General features: G+C 34.0%; 1 protein-coding gene and 1 pseudogene across 6 annotated transcripts in view; both read right to left on the bottom strand.

The window, feature by feature from the left end:
• The window catches only part of U2SURP (U2 snRNP associated SURP domain containing), a 45,097-nt gene that overhangs the window by 10,617 nt on the left and 16,063 nt on the right, over positions 1-18,417 (bottom strand). For 2 of the 6 annotated variants that reach the window (XM_037040327.1, XM_037040343.1), the window contains exons 7-23: positions 17,315-17,382; positions 16,703-16,797; positions 16,589-16,624; positions 16,418-16,500; positions 15,075-15,240; positions 14,671-14,882; positions 13,706-13,749; positions 10,537-10,641; positions 9,430-9,496; positions 9,190-9,353; positions 7,402-7,564; positions 6,935-7,014; positions 5,994-6,081; positions 4,294-4,416; positions 3,192-3,363; positions 2,083-2,178; positions 1,357-1,423 (exon numbers count right to left, since the gene is read on the bottom strand). In XM_037040327.1, coding sequence (XP_036896222.1) covers positions 1,357-1,423; positions 2,083-2,178; positions 3,192-3,363; positions 4,294-4,416; positions 5,994-6,081; positions 6,935-7,014; positions 7,402-7,564; positions 9,190-9,353; positions 9,430-9,496; positions 10,537-10,641; positions 13,706-13,749; positions 14,671-14,882; positions 15,075-15,240; positions 16,418-16,500; positions 16,589-16,624; positions 16,703-16,797; positions 17,315-17,382 — 1,829 coding nt within the window. Of the gene's footprint in view, positions 1-1,356; positions 1,424-2,082; positions 2,179-3,191; positions 3,364-4,293; positions 4,417-5,993; positions 6,082-6,934; positions 7,015-7,401; positions 7,565-9,189; positions 9,354-9,429; positions 9,497-10,536; positions 10,642-13,705; positions 13,750-14,670; positions 14,883-15,074; positions 15,241-16,417; positions 16,501-16,588; positions 16,625-16,702; positions 16,798-17,314; positions 17,383-18,417 lie in introns of those variants that run through there. The other 4 variants (XM_037040334.1, XM_037040331.1, XM_037040337.1 and 1 more) reach the window with 4 other exon arrangements.
• LOC118983085 (60S ribosomal protein L13a-like) lies at positions 7,842-8,942 on the bottom strand (annotated as a pseudogene).

The raw sequence follows: 18,417 nt of genomic DNA, 5'->3' as shown, positions 1-18,417 counted from the left end.
TTTTTTCTTTGTACTTTCATAAAATTACTTTTATGATTTAGAGCTCCTAGAAAGATCAAAATATAAATTAAATTTAGTGATCCATGCTTTATTATATGAATCTATGATTATTCTACTCACTGCTAAAATGCATTTATATTCCAAACATAAATGCAAGTATCAAACTTATGGGAAAAAAATCTTTAGAAACAAAACCAATAGAACAGTATTTGAGTTCTGCAATAGCTTTTCTACCCTTACTTTCCCCTAAATTAAATACTCTTTTTATGAGTATACATACTTGTTTTTAAAGTAATGATTCCACAATGAGATGTTTATTAATGGGATTATAGATATAAAGGGTTAAGAAAACCACTGTTTTACAGCAAACTGAACTGTTCCCAATTCCTATACTCCTAAACAGCCTCAGATAGCTACTTCCATCAGCAAACCACATCTGTATTTTGTAAATATTCTGTCAGAACCATTGCTGACTTGTTCTAATCACACCAACGTTTATGGAAATTACTGCTAACTTTTCCTCATCATATCAAACTGTGTTTCCACAAATACTGATCAATCATATCTCCTTAAAGATGTAAATGGTACTGATACCCATCTACTGAATCCATATTATGCCCAAATCCTGCTGGGACACAAAGGTCCCTTTGTTCACTCTTCCATTTGAGAGCAATAAAAGGAAAAAGATTTAAAAAACCACAAAACCTCTGCTTAGTGCTTTTGATGCCATCTCTTTTCCTATTTAAAAATACTAACTTCCTTTGCAATGATTTATAAAGGTGTCAAGTACTATCTAAGAACTAGTAATATAAACTTCCAGGAGAATTGGGAGCAAGGATTCCTATAATTACATTTGGTGTTAAATGCAAAAAACAATTTTTGGGTGATTACCAAACAGCAAAATTTAAAATTATAATTTAATACATTAAAGGAAAACATCTCTTCCTTTTAATCTTAGTTCTTTTGAGGTTTTTACATTTAAAGAACAGAATAGTCTCAATGCAACATGCATTTTTCCAGCAATGTACAATCCAAAAGAAAAGAAGTATAACCTTGCCATTCACATCTTAATAATCACTTTCTCTGAAGCCAAAACAGAGATTTAAAATAAATGCAAGTGACTGTTTAGCAACTACAAAGTGAGAATGTAATACCTGAACTCAAAAGCAAAGTGTAACCAGATGTAGCACTACCAGAAATCTAAAGCTCTTTATTCACTGGAAAAACAATGGAGAACTAAAAATGATCCTCCTAAGTTTTTTAACAGTGAAGTTTCCCTCCTCGCTACCTTTTAATGAAAAAGGGAACACATATGCAGTAAAAGAAGCTAGGTATATTCAAAACTTAGATTCTTACTTTTGATTTTCTTCTTCTTCTGATTCTTCATGCTGGTCAAATAACTCCCATTTAGAAGTTGTTACAGCTGAAGAGAAGGAAAAAAAGCTGTAATTCCATAAGGTAAATTAGCATTTTTGCAGCGGCACAGTAGAAACCCAGCTTTAGAACTGAAATTTTATATTACAGAGGTTATCTACCTTTATCTATTTTTTCTGAATGGCCATTTCTATGCTAAATCTATTTCTTTCCTCCTCACACATACACTATAACTTTATTCACATTCATGAAGTGACAAATAATGTTATTCTTATTTCTATGCTGAATGATTAAAATGTATTTCATTAGAACCTACAAATAGTAACAATTACAGATTATAAGCACTAGGATACATGTCCAAGCAAGTAGGAAAGGCAGATTAGAATAAGCACTATGGAAGGGTCAAAGCTTAGTTTCCCTGAAACTCACCACTAAGTAAATTTACAAATAGTCTCCCCCTCTACATTTTCTACTGAAATGCTTTCTACCTGAAAGGTTTTTAGTGATTTCTCTAATTACTCTCAAAGCACAAAAACTAAAAGATCCAAGGGAATTATAACCACCACCACAATGAAAACTTAGCCACTAATCATAAAATGTGGTAACATTGGGTTTTAAGGTTGAAACTTTGTAAAACACAAAAGGAAAACACACACAAACATATCCAAGTACTGAGTTTTCTAAAGCTCAGTATTTGATTTTACTCACCCTGTGCTTCCAATTCAGATTCATCTACAGCTTCCCATTTTGAAGGGGCAACTTTAAATATAGGCTCATTCTTCTTTGAGTCTTCAGTCGCATCCACTATTGAGGGAAGATAAGCCGTTAACCCTAACTTCTAGGGGATAACCCTAACTTCTAGAGTCTATGAGTGTTTACTGTAACAGCAATTTGAACCGGTGTGTCCCCAAAAGTTTAAAAACCTGCAATAATACCTGACTATTTAGTCAGAGGCACTCACCTCTTTTCCCATAGATTGCAAGATTAAAAAATGGCAACAGCCAACAGACAATTAACAGCTGTTCAGTGTGAATGAACCAAAATTACACCTATTTTTTTTGGTCACTGGTGTTCCCCAGAATCTTAGCACTGGTTTATGTGTGCCATGAGATGACAGAGCTGGAAACTGCCGCAATGGACTATTAAAAAGTAAAGTAAGGCCACACATGAACCTACAATAACTCGAGTGCCAAAAACAAGGATTATGACTAATCTAATTCTCTGCATCTGAAATCCAATTTTTAAATAGTATATAAATCAACTCAGAACACATAGGTTATTATTTCAAGCAAATGGAGAAGAAAGTAGAATAATATTTGATACCTTTACTTAATTACAGTTTAAACCATCAATTTCAGAAATTGCTCACTATCTTAACATAATTCACATGTAATGACGATTATGTATAATTTTTATTTCTAAAGCTGATTTTAGGCAGCTAAAAAAACTGAACATATTAGTTAGGAAGACTAATAATAAAAACAGAACTGATCAAACCAGGCACCTGAGATTACGAAAACAATGAGCATAAAATTCTACCTATAGTTTCCTGACAATTAAGACAAAAGGAAAAATTTGTTCATATAAAAGGCTAACTGTCCAAACAAATAAATGTGACAAGAAAACCTTCTTGGCATAGTTCATTGTATTACTGGCTATATGAATTTTGAAAAGGCAGAAATAAGAAACAGAAAAAAGTTAATGTCTGACACCTTGAGCAGAAATTATAACCTTTTTCAACATGAGCTTGTATGAAAATGAAAGTTTTAGAATCGAACTTATTAGCTAGATTTAATCAGTCTGAAATTAGAACTTACAAGGTACTCCATCAAGATCATCATCAAAATTCTTTATAGGGACTCCATCAAGATCATCAATGGGAGCAGCATCAATAGGAATTCCATCCACATCTTCTAAAGGTGCACCATCAAGCTCTTCCTCAATAGGGGCACCATCAAGGTCATCTGGTACATCCTGTGGAAACACATACTATAGTACTGTAACATTTTAACTTGCTAAAGTCATATTTCTAAAGATTAGTCTGCAACCCAGTACAAACCAACCAACTAGATACCCATATGCCCAGGTCCAATGTGAGGACATAATAAATATATTTTATCATCCAATCTGACAAAGAAGCAGCAGTCATTTCAGCATTACTTATCAAATATTTACCAAGGAAACATTGTATATTTAAGAAATTGAAACAAGGACCATGTGGTTGGAGCAGCAGGGAGACCAATTAGGAGGATCTTGTAAGAATGAAAGGGGAAATATGATAGAATTGTATCATATCACTGGATTAGAATTCTAGAAATAAAGATGAAAGATTCAAGAACTACTGAGGAGGTAAAAAGCACAAAATGGTGATGAATAGAATCCACTATCATTGTGATACATCTTTTCATGAAAATATCATATAGCTATCTTTAGTCTAACAAAGTGAAATTGTGCTGTATATATTGCTGTATTACTCACTTTTTTCTACTAAAATATTTTCATATCATCAAATAAAAAACCAGTCACTAATTTTCACATAAGGACACAAAACAGAGAATTCCTGTTACACATAATCTCAACTTCTGGGTTCTTGCAATTCCAGTAACAAAACCCACTATTTAGTGGTGAAGAGCAAATATTTTCACAAAGAAATGCTACATCTGTAACATATCACACCTCCATGGCATCCCCAGAAATAAGTTTTTAAATAGTCAGACAAGGCGCTGGCCAGGCTGGTTGGAGCAGTGTCCTGGTTACACCAAGGTTGCAGCTTTGATCCCTGGTCAGGACATATACAAGCATCAACTAATGCATGCAGAAAAGTGAACAACAAATCTATCTTTTTCCCTCTACCCCCTTTTCTCTCCTCTCTCTCAAATCAATAAACAAAGTAATCAGACAAATACACTGAGTGCCTACCTCTGTTTCCTTTTCTTCAATAATATTTACAAGTCCTAAGAAAATATTTTGTAGTTTGATCAAAAATGGTTCTGGATAAATTGCCCAGTCTTCCCATGCTCTAAAGCATGTCATTACCCGTTGCTAAATAAATAGGAGAAAAACAATGAATTATTATTTAGGACAATATGTCTCAAACTTTATCACATGAAAATGAACACCCCAATTTGCCAAATTTTTCTTTAAACTAACATTTTTAAAATTTAAAAGAAAAAACTACCATTGCCATGTTTTTAACAAATCAATGCCACATTTTTAAAAAAAACCCTCAAAGTAAATATAATGAAAAAGAAATAGTTACTATTTGCCCTTGATCACTAAGACCAATGTCCCATATATACTAGTGGTCCACATAAGGCCACATTCTGGGACCTTACTATCTTAGAAACTTGTAAAAGCTGGAAAGCAAAGTAGGCAAGTTTTGACCCAAATTTCTTTATGATCCAACGAAGTACTTCCTAATTCTAACACTTTTTTTCTGGCCCACCCCTAAGCCTCTCCACATAAACTCTACTTATGGGCAATATTTAAAGTCAACACATTTTTAAGTGGAGTGATTTGTTTGAATCCCCTAAATGATGGGATCATTGGGCATCTTCACAAACTAAACAATTTCCTTACAAAAATCTTCTTACCATGAAAGTATATGTATTTACTCAATTATAAGGTTTTCTGTTTGGTTTTTCTTAACATTGGTCTGCAGCTTAACGTTATAAAAAAACAATAATGCATATACTTTATAAATATGAATAACTAAAATATGTGTTCCTAATCCAAATTATACAAGTCATGGACTGCTTAACAACAGGGATACACCCTGAGGGATGCATCATTAGGCAATTCCATCACTGTGTAAACATCATACGGTGCACACACATGCCTACATGGTACATCTACTGCACACCTCGGCTCTATGGTACAGCCTACTGCTCCTGGGCTACACGCCTGTACAGCATGATACTGCACAAAACATGAGATTAAATCAAGCACAAGACAAAATGATATTCAAGAGATTTATGAGGCTGCTGCCAGATAACACAACATACTATTTTACAGCAAACTTTTTAGAATAAAAAGTACACTTTAAAATAACAGTAAAAGTACAGTAAATACACAACCACTAACACAGTCATTTCTTATCAAGTACTATGGATTATACTAATTGTATGTATGGACTGTATTTTTGTATGACTGACAGCAAAGTACGTTGGTTTATACCAGCATCATTATAAACGTGTGAAAATGCACTGCACTACGATGACGCTACAATGGCTACAATGTCACTGGCCTAGGAATTTCCCAGCTCCGTTACAATCTTATAGAACCACTGGCACCATTATGCGGTTCATTATTGTATGCCATTATAAAACAAGTGATCTTCTGAATGTGTTTTGAGAAAAGGGAAGACTAATATTCTACTTAAATAAAATACTTGTAACTAAAACAAACACTCAGAAAAATAACAGTAGATAACATACTTTAAAATTTCAGCTGTTTTTTGATAATGAAAGTAACAGAGCAGTAAATTATAAAATAATTTCTGGAACATCTAAATTATGTTTTATATTTGTCACATGTACTTTCCTAGCCCTCCAAGGTGCTTCCCAGCCATCACCCCTATATACAACACTAAGGAAAAAATAATGAGACAATAAACATACCTTAAAGTTTTCAGACTGTAAATGGCCTTGAATTGTACGATAGGTAGCATTGAGGTCTGAAAATATCTGACATAACTTTGTTTCAAAACTGAAATTGAAATAATATATTCTTTACAATAGAATTTGTTCAAAAATCCCTATCTACTTCAGCATGCTAGTCAAACAAACCCCTCCTGGACTTGAAAAAAAATAAACTTACAAGTAAATCAAGTAATCTTTTTTAAGAAAATCAAGAACTAACCAATTCTAAAATTGCATCTGAACTGCCTGCTTTAACTCCTATAATTCTAAAATTTTCTCCTACGAAATCCCCAAGTCTTAAGTAGTAGTTCCCTGGATTAGCAAGAAACTTTACATCTAGGACACTTTTAGCCATTTACATCTGGACACTTTTAGTCTGATCTTTTTGTTTTATAAAGAAGGAAACAAAAAAGTTAAATGACTCTTCCAAGGCAAAAAAATAGCAGAGCTAAGATTAGAATCCACACCTCCAAATTTCCTTTCACAGTCAACTGCTGGAGAAAAATTTCCTTAATTCATAAAATAAACACCAAAAAGGAACTCTGGGGAACTACAGAAGGGTTATATGTTAATTACAGTAGAGCAACATAATTTGACTGCCTTCTAGGTAAACATTAGCAACGAACTACAACAATGCAATGACAACCAGAAGAAAACACATATTCTATAGTTAATGCTTTGCCTTTTGTCTCTTCCTTTGTTTGCTATTATTTATATTGTTTCAGCTTATTTATTATACAAGTGGCTAGGTATTCAATAAAAACAAAGTTACTACCATTTTAAATTCATTTAGTTCAAGGAATGTAATGCAATTTTTTAAGAAAATCCTATACCTATGAAGAAATTTAAATTATTTCTTATTGTTGAAGTCCTTACCCTTAAATAATTTCAGGAATATCACTTTACAATATTATACTTACAATTTTCTATAATATGAAGCATTGGCAACTTTTGCTGAAGAGTTGTACAAAACATCAGAAACTAAATATAATCTAGCAATCTAGAATACAAAAAGATAACATAAAACCAATTAAAAATGAAATCCATGAGCAAACAATGTATCTACAAAAAATTTTTCATATTGAATTTTTTGGAATCAATGTCATAAGGCTAATGATTATTTATAATTTAATAATCAAGACTAACTAGAATAGTTATAAGAAATTCACTATCACCACAACCATGATTTTGCAAGGATAAAATTTGTACATCATTTATATTTCAAACCGTTGATAACTTGTGTGTCAATTAATACAACAAAATTGCACAGAAGATCTCTTCAGTCAAGTTCCTCATGTAAAAAGGAAACTAATCTCAATTCAAAAAGTTAACTAGTATCTCCCTTTTACTTAATTGAATGTCCCATAAAGAAAAATCATTCCCATACCTTTTTGGGAAGGGGTGTCTTTAAGATGGACAATGACTCAGTAATACAATCCACTATTTCTTCAGCAGCTTCAGCATTATTTAGACAAAATACCATCGCATCTCCAATATCATTCTTCCTTGGAGTTAACCCCCGCAGGATTTCTTCTAATTTGTCCCTCTGTCTAAATACAAATTTTGTAAAATTATAAATATTTTAAATATAAATTTCAAATACCATTATAGTTTTTACCCATAAACTAATTTTCTTTAAAACCCAAATGGTCCCCAGCTGGTGTGGATCAGTGAACTGAGTGCCTGCCTATGAACCAAAGGGCTAAGGATTCGATTGGCAGTCAGGGCACATGCCTGGATTACGGGCCAGGTCCCAGGGAGGAGGGATGAGAGAAGCAACCACACATTGATGTTTCTCCCCTCTTTTTCTCCCTTCCTTCCCCTCTGTCTAAAAATAAATACAATAAAATCTTTTAAAAAATAAAAAATAAAACCCAAAGAGTAAAATAATTCTGATGATTAAACTGTGTTAAATCTGATTTGTAGTTAAGCCCCCCAAATATGTGACATTTTTTGAAGAACTTATATGAGGAAGAATAATTTTCCTGGATCTGGGCCCTCTCCTTCCTCTTTCTCCTCCAGTATGGCTGTGACTACCTGGTACTTCCAGCCAATCTCATGAGCCACAGTCCTAGGCAGGCAAACTTCCATGTACTCTTCAGAAGCCCAACTGCAAGGGCAGCAGGAACTACCATTCACTTTTCATGTCACAGGGTGGAGGGATCCTATCAAATGTCTTGAGGAGGCCACAGTAGCCTGGTCTCACTTGACATGCCTGACAGTCTGTCAAAACATGCCACTAGAGGCTGGGGGGCGGTAGGACTGTGGGATGGGTGGTTGTTCATCCACTTGCAGAGAATGGCCAGGTACTTCAACTTGTTTCTACACCAACTGCCAGAAATGCTGATGCCCTCACAACACACAACCACCACCTTCTGGCCCAGCAGTACCTGCTTGGCCACAATGGCAACCAGACACCCAGGAGGTGGCCTTGGCCATCAAGTGCCAAGACCTGCCTCTCTGCCATCTTCAGCAGCCATTTGGAAAAAGATGTTTCTGCTTCTTGAACTAGGTTAACTGCACTGTACCAGAGCTGACTGAGCACTGATAATAACTTATGTGCCAGGGTGGCCCCACTCTGCAAACTCTGTAGAGAGGCTTTAAACAGTCAACCATTTGAACTGACTAGGCCATAGAGTAAGTTTTCCTCTTTAGGTTCCATTCAGAGGCAAAAATTCTAAGACTCTGGAGATAATTTCTGTAAGAATCGGAAGTATTCCACTGCCAGAGAATCACTGCTTAAAGAGATCATCACTAATTTTGTCAGTAGGAAGGGGTCAAGGTCCAAAGAGCACACACTTATACTTGCTAAGAGGTTTAAAATTATGAAGTATACAATGAGATGCTACCATTTAAACATGTTAAAAAATTTTAATTAAGGTTAACATCTAGTAAGACTATTAATTAAAGCTACCATTTAAAAACACTATTCTGGCCCTGGCTGGTGTAGCTCAGTGGACTGAGCGTGGGCCTGCAAACCAGAGGATCGCAGTTCGATTCCCAGTCAGGGCACATGCCTGGGTTGCAGGCCAGTTCCCAGCAGGGGACACACGAGAGGCAACCATACATTGATGTTTCTCCCCCTCTCTCCTTCCCTTCCCCTTTAAAGATAAATAAACAAAATTTTTTTAAAAAGCACTTTCTGAATATGTAAGAGAAAGGAAAACAATCTTACTCTTCCTTAAGTGCTCCCTTTTTACTAGGCTCCTCTACAAAAGCTTCCGTTTCTTGCTCTTCTGACATCCCATGGAGGTATGGATTTAATGGTGGTGGCCTCCAAAAAGATCCATTTTTGAACATACGAAAGTCTTCTGTCCGCCACTTAGTTGGAGAATCTCCCTAATAAATACCCAGAATGTTATCAGAAAGCTCCAGTATCTCAGTCAAAATTAACAAAGTAACTGATTCTACTTGCCTGCAAAATAGAGTAAAGCTTCCACCTATAGTAAACATGGGCTGGTGTCTGGTTTTCAAACAAGAATCTAAAATAAAACAAATTAAACGTCATATTCTTTAACAAAGAACTGTATTCAAGTAAATATAAACAGATGAGAAATATTATTTGCCTATTGAGTTCTAAATAAAACCAAAGACTGCTGAAGAGAAATCCTTACTCATGCCCTGTTCCATTTGCGCCCTTCCTCACCCCAGCCTCAGACTGCCTTCATGACTAAAAAAGGCATGCATGTATCTTGCCGAGTCTTATAATTTTATTGAACACTCATGTGTCAGATACTGAGTCTGACAATGAAGATATTTTCCCAAGATATAATCTCATAGAGAGGTTTTTAAACTACTTAAGAAAGTGTTAACTGAATATCTTAGATAGCATATCTATTCAGAAAAAAGCAAGTTCCTGTAAATCTTATTTGTTCTACTGTATCTCACTTATAAGACTCTTTCATTAAGGAATAATGGAATGTGTTTTCCTCCTACAGAATGCTAAAAACAATGCTATTTAATTAACTAAATCAAAATAAGATGGAAAACTGACCAAAGATCATTCTAGTCCAATTAATTAAAACCGTCTTCTCACCCTATTGCAAAATAACCTGAAAGTTATAGAACTTTACTCTTGCAAATACTTTTAATTCCAAAATGAAGCAAAAAGTATTTTTAAAAGGCATGCCTGATGATAAATGAAACATGGCCCATACATGTCATGGAATATATTTCAAACTTCAAAATTATGAAATTTGACAAATGCTACAATATAGATGACCCTTGAAGACATTAAGCTGAGTGAAATAAATTAGTCACAAAAGCACACATACTATTAAGCACACAGAGTGACTTAATTCAAAGACACGGGGCAGAATGTTGACTGCCAGGACCCAGGGATCAAGAGAATGGGGAGTTGTTGGTTAAGCGGCACAAAGTGTCAGTTGTGGAAGATGAGAAATGTTCTGGAGATGGACAGTGGTGACGGTTACATAACAATGTGAACATACGTAATGCCATGAACTGGATACATAAAAATGGTACATTTTATATGGGTATTTTATCACATTAAAATGCACACCTGAACATGGGATTGTTGATCTCTCTGTTCATAATCATAGCTTCAAACATTGGCCCTTCACGTACAACAAACTCTATCATTCGATGTATCAGGGCGAGCAAATTCCTACAACAACAACAAAGTTAAAGAAAATGGATTCAGACCTACCACTATACAAAACTACACTTGACTAAGTTACTATATTGTGCAGGAAAAAATTATTCTGCTGACTAATAGAGAATTTCATACCAAAAAGTACCCTGGAGCCTTGTGCATTAAGAGGGAGTGGGACAGTGGGGAGAGGGAGTGGGAGGGGGAGGAAAGGTGACGGGAGGGTAGGAAATCACAACACAGCTTCATAGTAACAAAGATTTAATTTTCTAAATGCCACTTAATTTCACTTTGCAAATGCAAAACATTAAATTGTCAATCACAACTAATTAGAAAGCTGCAAATACGTAGTATTAGCAACTTAGAGCTTACATGTTATCATAGCCATCTAGAATCTTATACACTATCTCAGTTTTTAAAAGAAAATATTACTAAACCAAGCATCTTTTTGGTGGTATTCAAATGTTATACACATCTCTATCATTTATAGAAATGTAAAACCATCTAACAAATATAAGGCCTGACCTAATAAAAAATCCATCTAACTCCTGTGATTTTTCTGGTACACATATAGCAGATGGAGTTTTCATTAAATCTGACCTTTAATGAGGCAACATCCCTTTGGACCACACTTCAAACTAGTTCACACAATTCATGACATGTATAATTTTGCCTGTGTATTAAGAATCAATGAAGCAATTATATTGCCACAGCCTTAAATGGAGTCCTCTTTCCAAAATATTCCAAATGAGGGCCATGGTGGGATGCCCTTCACATTTTCATAACAATTACTTTTCAGTATTTAAGCCAAAAATAAACAAGTAACTTTTTAATACATTTATTTTATGGGTTAGGCTCATAGAAAGCCTTTATTTTTAAAATCTGAAGCTGAGTCTTAAAACCATATTATACCTTTTAGACTCCAAATAGAATTTTAGACATAGAATATAATGTCAGGCAAAATGACTCAACTTAGCATAAACTGTTTTTAATTTTTCATTTTACCAATTCCCCAGCATAGAGTTGGCAAATAATTATTAGGGAAAGCAAAAGGATATTGGCTCTTATACAAGGCACACACTAATTTACACCTTTGGCATTCTCAGCTCAAATCAAGAAATTAAGTTTATGTAACTGCTAGAATATAAATAAATATATAGTTATAGACTAAGACAGATTTTTTTTGGCTCTAGAATGCCTGCTTCAGAGTACATGAAGAGTAAAATAGTTTATCTCATGGTGATTATAATTATTTTCTCAGTTTTCAAACAAACCTACTTAAGTGGACACTAAAATCTCTACATAGTGAAAAAAAAACAAATTTTTGACTACCTAAAGGGTCCTGAAGAGATAAAAAAAATTCTATGGTTTAAATCTTTACAAAGGGGAAACTACATATTTAAAAACTAGTGATTCAACTTCAAATGATTAAAACAAAAACCTAAAAAACATTAATTTTAAATCTAAAAACTATTTTTCTTTTATAGAAGAATTGTTCTGCAAATCTGCAGTTTTTGATATCCAATGAGAATGAATGTATTCTCAGATCCATAGTTAATGACATTATTTTGTGTGAAGTTATGATTCAGCTGCAAAACTCCCACTGGTATGTGTCGTATTAAAGCAAAGGGAAATTTTATGTATCATAACACACAAAAATCAATTTCTAGGTGGATAACTGCTAGACATTCAGAAACCTGTATGAATTAAGTCAAAAGCAATCTGATTTAGGTATTAAAGATAGACGAAAAAATGGTTTAGCAAGTTTTAAAGAAATCATTCTAATGGTGAATCAAGACTTTTTAGCAAAATGTACTCAACATTTAGTTCAGAAAGAAGCTGAGCCACATGTAAAGGTACTACTTGATAGATGCTTTCTGAATGCTACAAAATATTTTCCTGTGAATGATTTATCAGTAGAAGAAAAAAACCTACTATAGTTTTAAACAGGCTTGTAACTATAAAATCTATTTGTAGAAAATTTAGAGTTTAAAAGAAGTTTTAAAATGTTGCATACAATTACTTAAAATCAAAATCTGACAATTAGTTGTTGCTAACTTGAATTCAATATTATTAAATAAATGTTATCACACTCTTTTCCCCTAAGGATTGTGTGTTTCTTATTTTAAAAAGGGTGACTTTTCTACCAGAATGAAACAGTGTAGTACAAAAAGGTGACATTTTAAGTGCACTATTTTATTTTAAAATGGTAATTATCTTATTCTGGGCAACAACAACAAAAAAAATTGTTTCTCAGTTATAATAAAACCACATTTACTGGAGTTGATCGTACCAATGTCTGGTCAAAAACTGTATACTTTCCCAATCCATCCCATGATGTTTTCCTGGTCCCCCGCTGCCGCAGACAGTTCAGCTGGTGTTGCTCACCAAGGCCAATGTCAAAGAGAATTTGGTATTCTTTTGTGTTCATTTATTATTCAACCAGTGTTGTGTTCCTGTGTTTGGGAAAAGGCTTAGCTTGACTGAGCAAGAGCATACCTACAGCATGAATTCTTCTGCTTCGACATCATGTTGGGAAAAACAGGAAAATAAAAGAATTCCAAACACCTCTGTCATCATTTTTAAAACTTTCTAATACAGTGTTCATGAAAACAAGAATTCCTTAATCAATCAGAAAAAAGCGAAGCTATGCCTTCAATAAGGAAACTAGACTAAGATTGCATATTACACACATACAATTCAGAAACAAAGAAAAAAATAATATTGGGTCAAACTATAACATTATCTAAAATTTAAGACACATTTAAAACCCTTATTTCCCCATCACAATAATCTAATATGATTAAGACTAACACCACCAGATTAAATCCATTAAACACATTCTTACTACTAAAGCTATAAAGTTCCCTACAATGGTGACAATAAAAACAAAACAGATAATGACATAAAATTGCACAGTATACTAAAGGTAGTTAAATTTCAAATATCCCCCCAAAAGTACTGGGAAGAAACCATTGCTCAGTCAAGATATCACCTTTTCCTCAACACCATTTTTTTTTTAATTCAGAAGGGGATATTGTCTATATTTAGATCAGTAATAATAAAGAAAAACATGTACCTTTCTGTTGGGATAACCACTTTGACTATGGCTTGCGACAGAGTCTGTATATGAAGTCACATCAGATAATAAACATAGAATATGTGAGTATTGTTAACAAGTAACAAGCAAAAATATACATATGCATTGAAAATACTACACATCTAATCACAAGTTTTGCAGGCAATCACTGCTTTTGAAGTAATTATACACTAAGCAATTACATAAAAGCAAAATGTATGTGTCCAGTGAACAATAAATGTTCACCAAATGCAAAGAATCAGAACATTCCTGCCAGAATGCACATCAATGCACTGCAATAGGTACTACACTGAGAATTATCAGATAAAGATTTTAATTTGTGAAATAATTAACTGTTTGCTTCTGACCATAATACAGTTTGCTACTTTGTTCCCAAGCCTTTAAAACCAGCCCTGACATTTTGTGTAATTAATTAATTCATAATGCAACCAACAAATCCTTTATAACTTGAAATTAAGTTGGTTTTATGTTTAATAAAAAGAAAATACCCTTTGCTTTTACTAGAGTTAATGTTTTTTTAAAAACCACATTTGCTCTCAAATATTCTAATACCTAAGATCTTGAGAACTAAGTTAGCTAGCTGTCATCCAAACAGTTTAACTATTTAGGAGGTCTTTCTAACTGAAAAGTCACTTAACTAAGTACAAAATCATCACTTTCTCAGAACAAAGTAAATTTAGATACTGTACTTAAGCAAACCAGGATACAACAGTGGATAAATGGGGAAGGGACGAGAACTTAATAAGTGGCCAAAAAGGAATGGTAGCCACAATAATAAGACCTAGTATTTTAAACAGGGTTTCCATGGGCTAAGGCAGGGAACACATCTACTTAAGAGTTGCCAAACAGAATTCCACATTTTCTATAAAATTGTTGAAAAGAAATACTACCACAGATTTAGTATTTACAAATATATGCGGCCCTATGTACATTTTTAAAATTACCTTCTCAAAATCCTCCTTGTTTTTAGGTGGCGGTAACATGGGAGCATTGGGGTTTTTTAAACGCTCTCTAGGCTGCGCATTAAAAGGCAGTCCTGATGGAGGTGGGGGGAGCGTATGTTCCATCATAGAAGGCGGAATATATATTGGGTGTGGAGGAATAGGCACAGCTTTACCCCAACCTAACTTCATTTCAAAAGACATAATCATCTTTCCTACAAGAAAGAAAAGAATGGTTACCCTGGTAATAACTCACAAAAGAAAATATAAGATTTCTGCAATTTTAATTAATTTTTAATCTTCCACGTCTGGTCCTTTCTTTTCCTCTGATTTTTATAAATACTTTCCAGAACCAAAAAAAAAAAAAAAAGTGTCTGAATTCTATAAACAAATAACAACTTTCTTACCATTTAAATTTTTTAAAGCTCTTTCAGCATCTCTTCTATTCATAAAGGCCACAAACCCACAATTTCTCTCTCTTGCTCTTTCTTCATCAGTCCTAGGCCACATAATTTTCACACTGGCTAATGGTCCAAATCTTCCAAATTCTTGGCATAACATTTCTTCATTCATCTATCAAAAGTCGTAAATTTTTTGTGTAAAAAAGAGAGAGAAAAGAATTCTGTGCAACAAAATGCAAAGTAGTTTCTGCAAAATGAACATATTAATACTACACTTTCCCATTCAAGTACTAGGCCCTCTGCATAAATTAAATCCTGCCCTAGTGGGGCATTCACAAATCTTTTATACAAAAAACACACTATTTTATATAAACCAATAGCCAGGGTGAGGGTGGCTAGAAAAATCAAAAGTACACCTTTACTTTCCCACTTCCTCCTTTGCAGATCCTGCATCTCAAATAAGTCAGTTTAGGCATTTAGCAATGTTTTTTTCAGGCAGCAGTAATGACCACATTTAAGTTAAGAAGGAAGTACTTGTTGGCAGTTAAAGAAAAAACAGGATCTAATCGTCTTTTCTTTTTCCAGCACTCAGCTACCAATGTAATTAAGAAAAGAGAAAACACTAAATATACAATAAGGCCAAAAATACACACTTTTCAAAAAAGGGTATACTATGAGCCTTGGCCAGATAGCTTAGCTGGTTAGAGCATCCTCCCGATACACCAAGGTTGCAGGTTTGATCTCTGGTCATGGCGCATACAAAGAGCAACCAATGAATTCAAAAACAAGTGGAAGAACAAATAGATGTTTCTCTTTCCCTGCCCCCCCCCAAAATCAATAAAAATTAAAAATTTAAAAAAAGATTTAAAAGAATATTCTATGTATAGCAACCACTACATTCCCCATAACACAACTAACAATGACATGGGGAAAAGAATTTTAAAAATATGAAAGACAAAAAGTACAAATACTAGTTTTTATTATGGAGTGGGAGGAGGAGGAAGGTGAAAGAAACCCATAAGGAAGCAAACTATGCATCAGCAGGAGGTAGTCCAAAAGATGCCATCCACCGTTGGCCACATCCTCATGTGACACATAATAAAAGCAGCACCTAGTAAAATTGTTCAAATTCAGAGGACGCACAGTGCAGTTACAGAAAGAGGAGACAAATCCTCAAGAATTATTACAAGACAATTCAGCCCATACCAGCAAAACACTTTAGAGACTCTAGTTCCATCAAATGTGCTCACTTCAGATTCTTGACTTAATTGACTTTATTGACAAAGCCGTGTTCTTCAAAAAGTATAAAAGCATGTAAGCCAACATTTATCTTAGTTTTCCAATATTACCTGTGGATTAATGTTTCCAAGGTATAAATTAGTAGTGCTTGGATCTCCCACATCATGTGACCCAGGTGCATAGTCATCAAGAACTAAAGCAAAGAGAAAAAAAAATTATAACCTGAAAAATACAATGTCTAGGTAATTCCTATTAATTAAAAAAGCAAAAAACTGTATTACCACCAGATGATCTATTTCTTCTTGAAGGCGCATCCACTTTAAAAGAAAGAAAACAACTCTTAGTTTTCAGAACGGTTAATCACAAATGCAAACACTAAAACAAACGTCACTTACTGGATCGCCGCTGACCATCAGAATCTGACTGAGGTGGCTCAAATCGACTTAACCTGCCTTTTGTTTTATGTCTCTCATCACGCTCTTCTTGAATTCTGTTGAAAATATTTACAATCACTAATAATGAGCCAAAATTTATTTGTTCACATTTAGCAAAAATACAATCTGTCCAAGTGTCATCTTCAAATAAGATTAGAGTCCCTCAGCTATAACAGAATTATGAGAAAATTTCTGCTACATCATACAATCAGTGAAATACAAAGCCCACCTTTAAAGTGAGAAAGAAATTCAACACTGAAACCAAGAATTTGTTTTTTCTTGGCTAAGTTCGACCATTCCTCACCCCTACACTTCAGTTAACTGTATTGTTTCCACTGCAAACAGGACTCCGGTCATTAATCGATTCAATTGTATCCACATAATACAAGCAAACTAGATGCTGGATGAAATGCTAACGTATTTTCAAACATACCCCACAAAATACCTCTATAGCATCTAAAAAACACCTCACGGTAAGCCAGTTAGTACTAACTGGTATGCTCCATTCTTCACACCTGCCATCTGTAAGTATCAGCTCAGTTCACCTCTGATTCTCAGCACTAGAAAACTTACTGTTTCAATTCTTCTTTGAAGAGTTCCAAATTGCTTTTTTTCTTTTCTTTCTCCCCTTTCTTCAGCGGCTATGAAGGATATGACAAGTTATACTTCAAATAAAGGAAGGGTAAACAAAACTAATGGTTCAATAATCATTTTAAATAGTTTTTATTATAGTGCCAATTATTTCTAATTATGTAAATTGAAAAGAATGAATGCTTCTGTTATCAGTTTCCCTTCCTGTTCTCTCAAACTAAGATTTTAACCATTTTAAAAACAAACAAAATAACAACCAGCAGTCTTAAAAGGAGCGTAACATTATTTCCCACAAAGCCTGGGATACTTACGCCTGAATATTACTGTTGGAGGGAATACCGGGCAAAATTAGTGAACTTAAAAAGTGACTGACCTGCCATGTAAAGTACCTGCCACAAACAACTACCAAAAATACACATCCATCAAAACAATATCCTTGGAAGAATAATTACTGAAGCAATCAATAATATCTCTGAAATTTCTGTTACAAAATTACTTTGAAAACTGCTTTTGGAATAACTTCTTAAAAGTACCAAAGTAACTCAAAAGAGAAGGAAAGTCTTTCTAACAAATGGTACTAGGACCACTGAATGACTACCCACATGCAAAAAAGAATGAAATTGGAACTTTACTTCACAGCATACAGGGTGAGCTAAAGTAGATTTACAGTTGTAATACAAATAAATCATACAATAATAAGTAATAATACAAGAATAAACTGTTTCACATACAACTGTAAACCTACTTTTGCCCACCCCTGTATAATAAAAATTCACTCAAACGGTTCAGAGATTTAAATGCAGAAGTTAAAACCTAAAAAATCTTTAGAGAAAAGCACAGAAGTCAATCTTCAAGACCTTGAATTAGACAACAGTTTCTTAGACATGACATCAAAAGCATAAGTGACAGGAAAAAAATATTGATAAACTGAACATCAAAATTAAACTTTAGTGGCTCAAAGGACACTACAAAGAAGTGTAAAGATAATCCACAGATTGAGAGAAAACATTTGCAAATCAGAGACCTGTTATGAAACCTGACTCTAGCAGGTGTAAAGTATTCTTACAACCCAACAAAAAATAAGC

The sequence above is a fragment of the Sturnira hondurensis genome, unplaced genomic scaffold (assembly GCF_014824575.4).
Source record: "Sturnira hondurensis isolate 20B ecotype Veracruz unplaced genomic scaffold, ASM1482457v3 Scaffold0000396, whole genome shotgun sequence".
NCBI classification, from domain to species: Eukaryota; Metazoa; Chordata; class Mammalia; order Chiroptera; family Phyllostomidae; genus Sturnira; species Sturnira hondurensis.
Note: the sequence above shows the minus strand (reverse complement) of the source record. Positions and strands in the feature narration are given on the sequence as shown.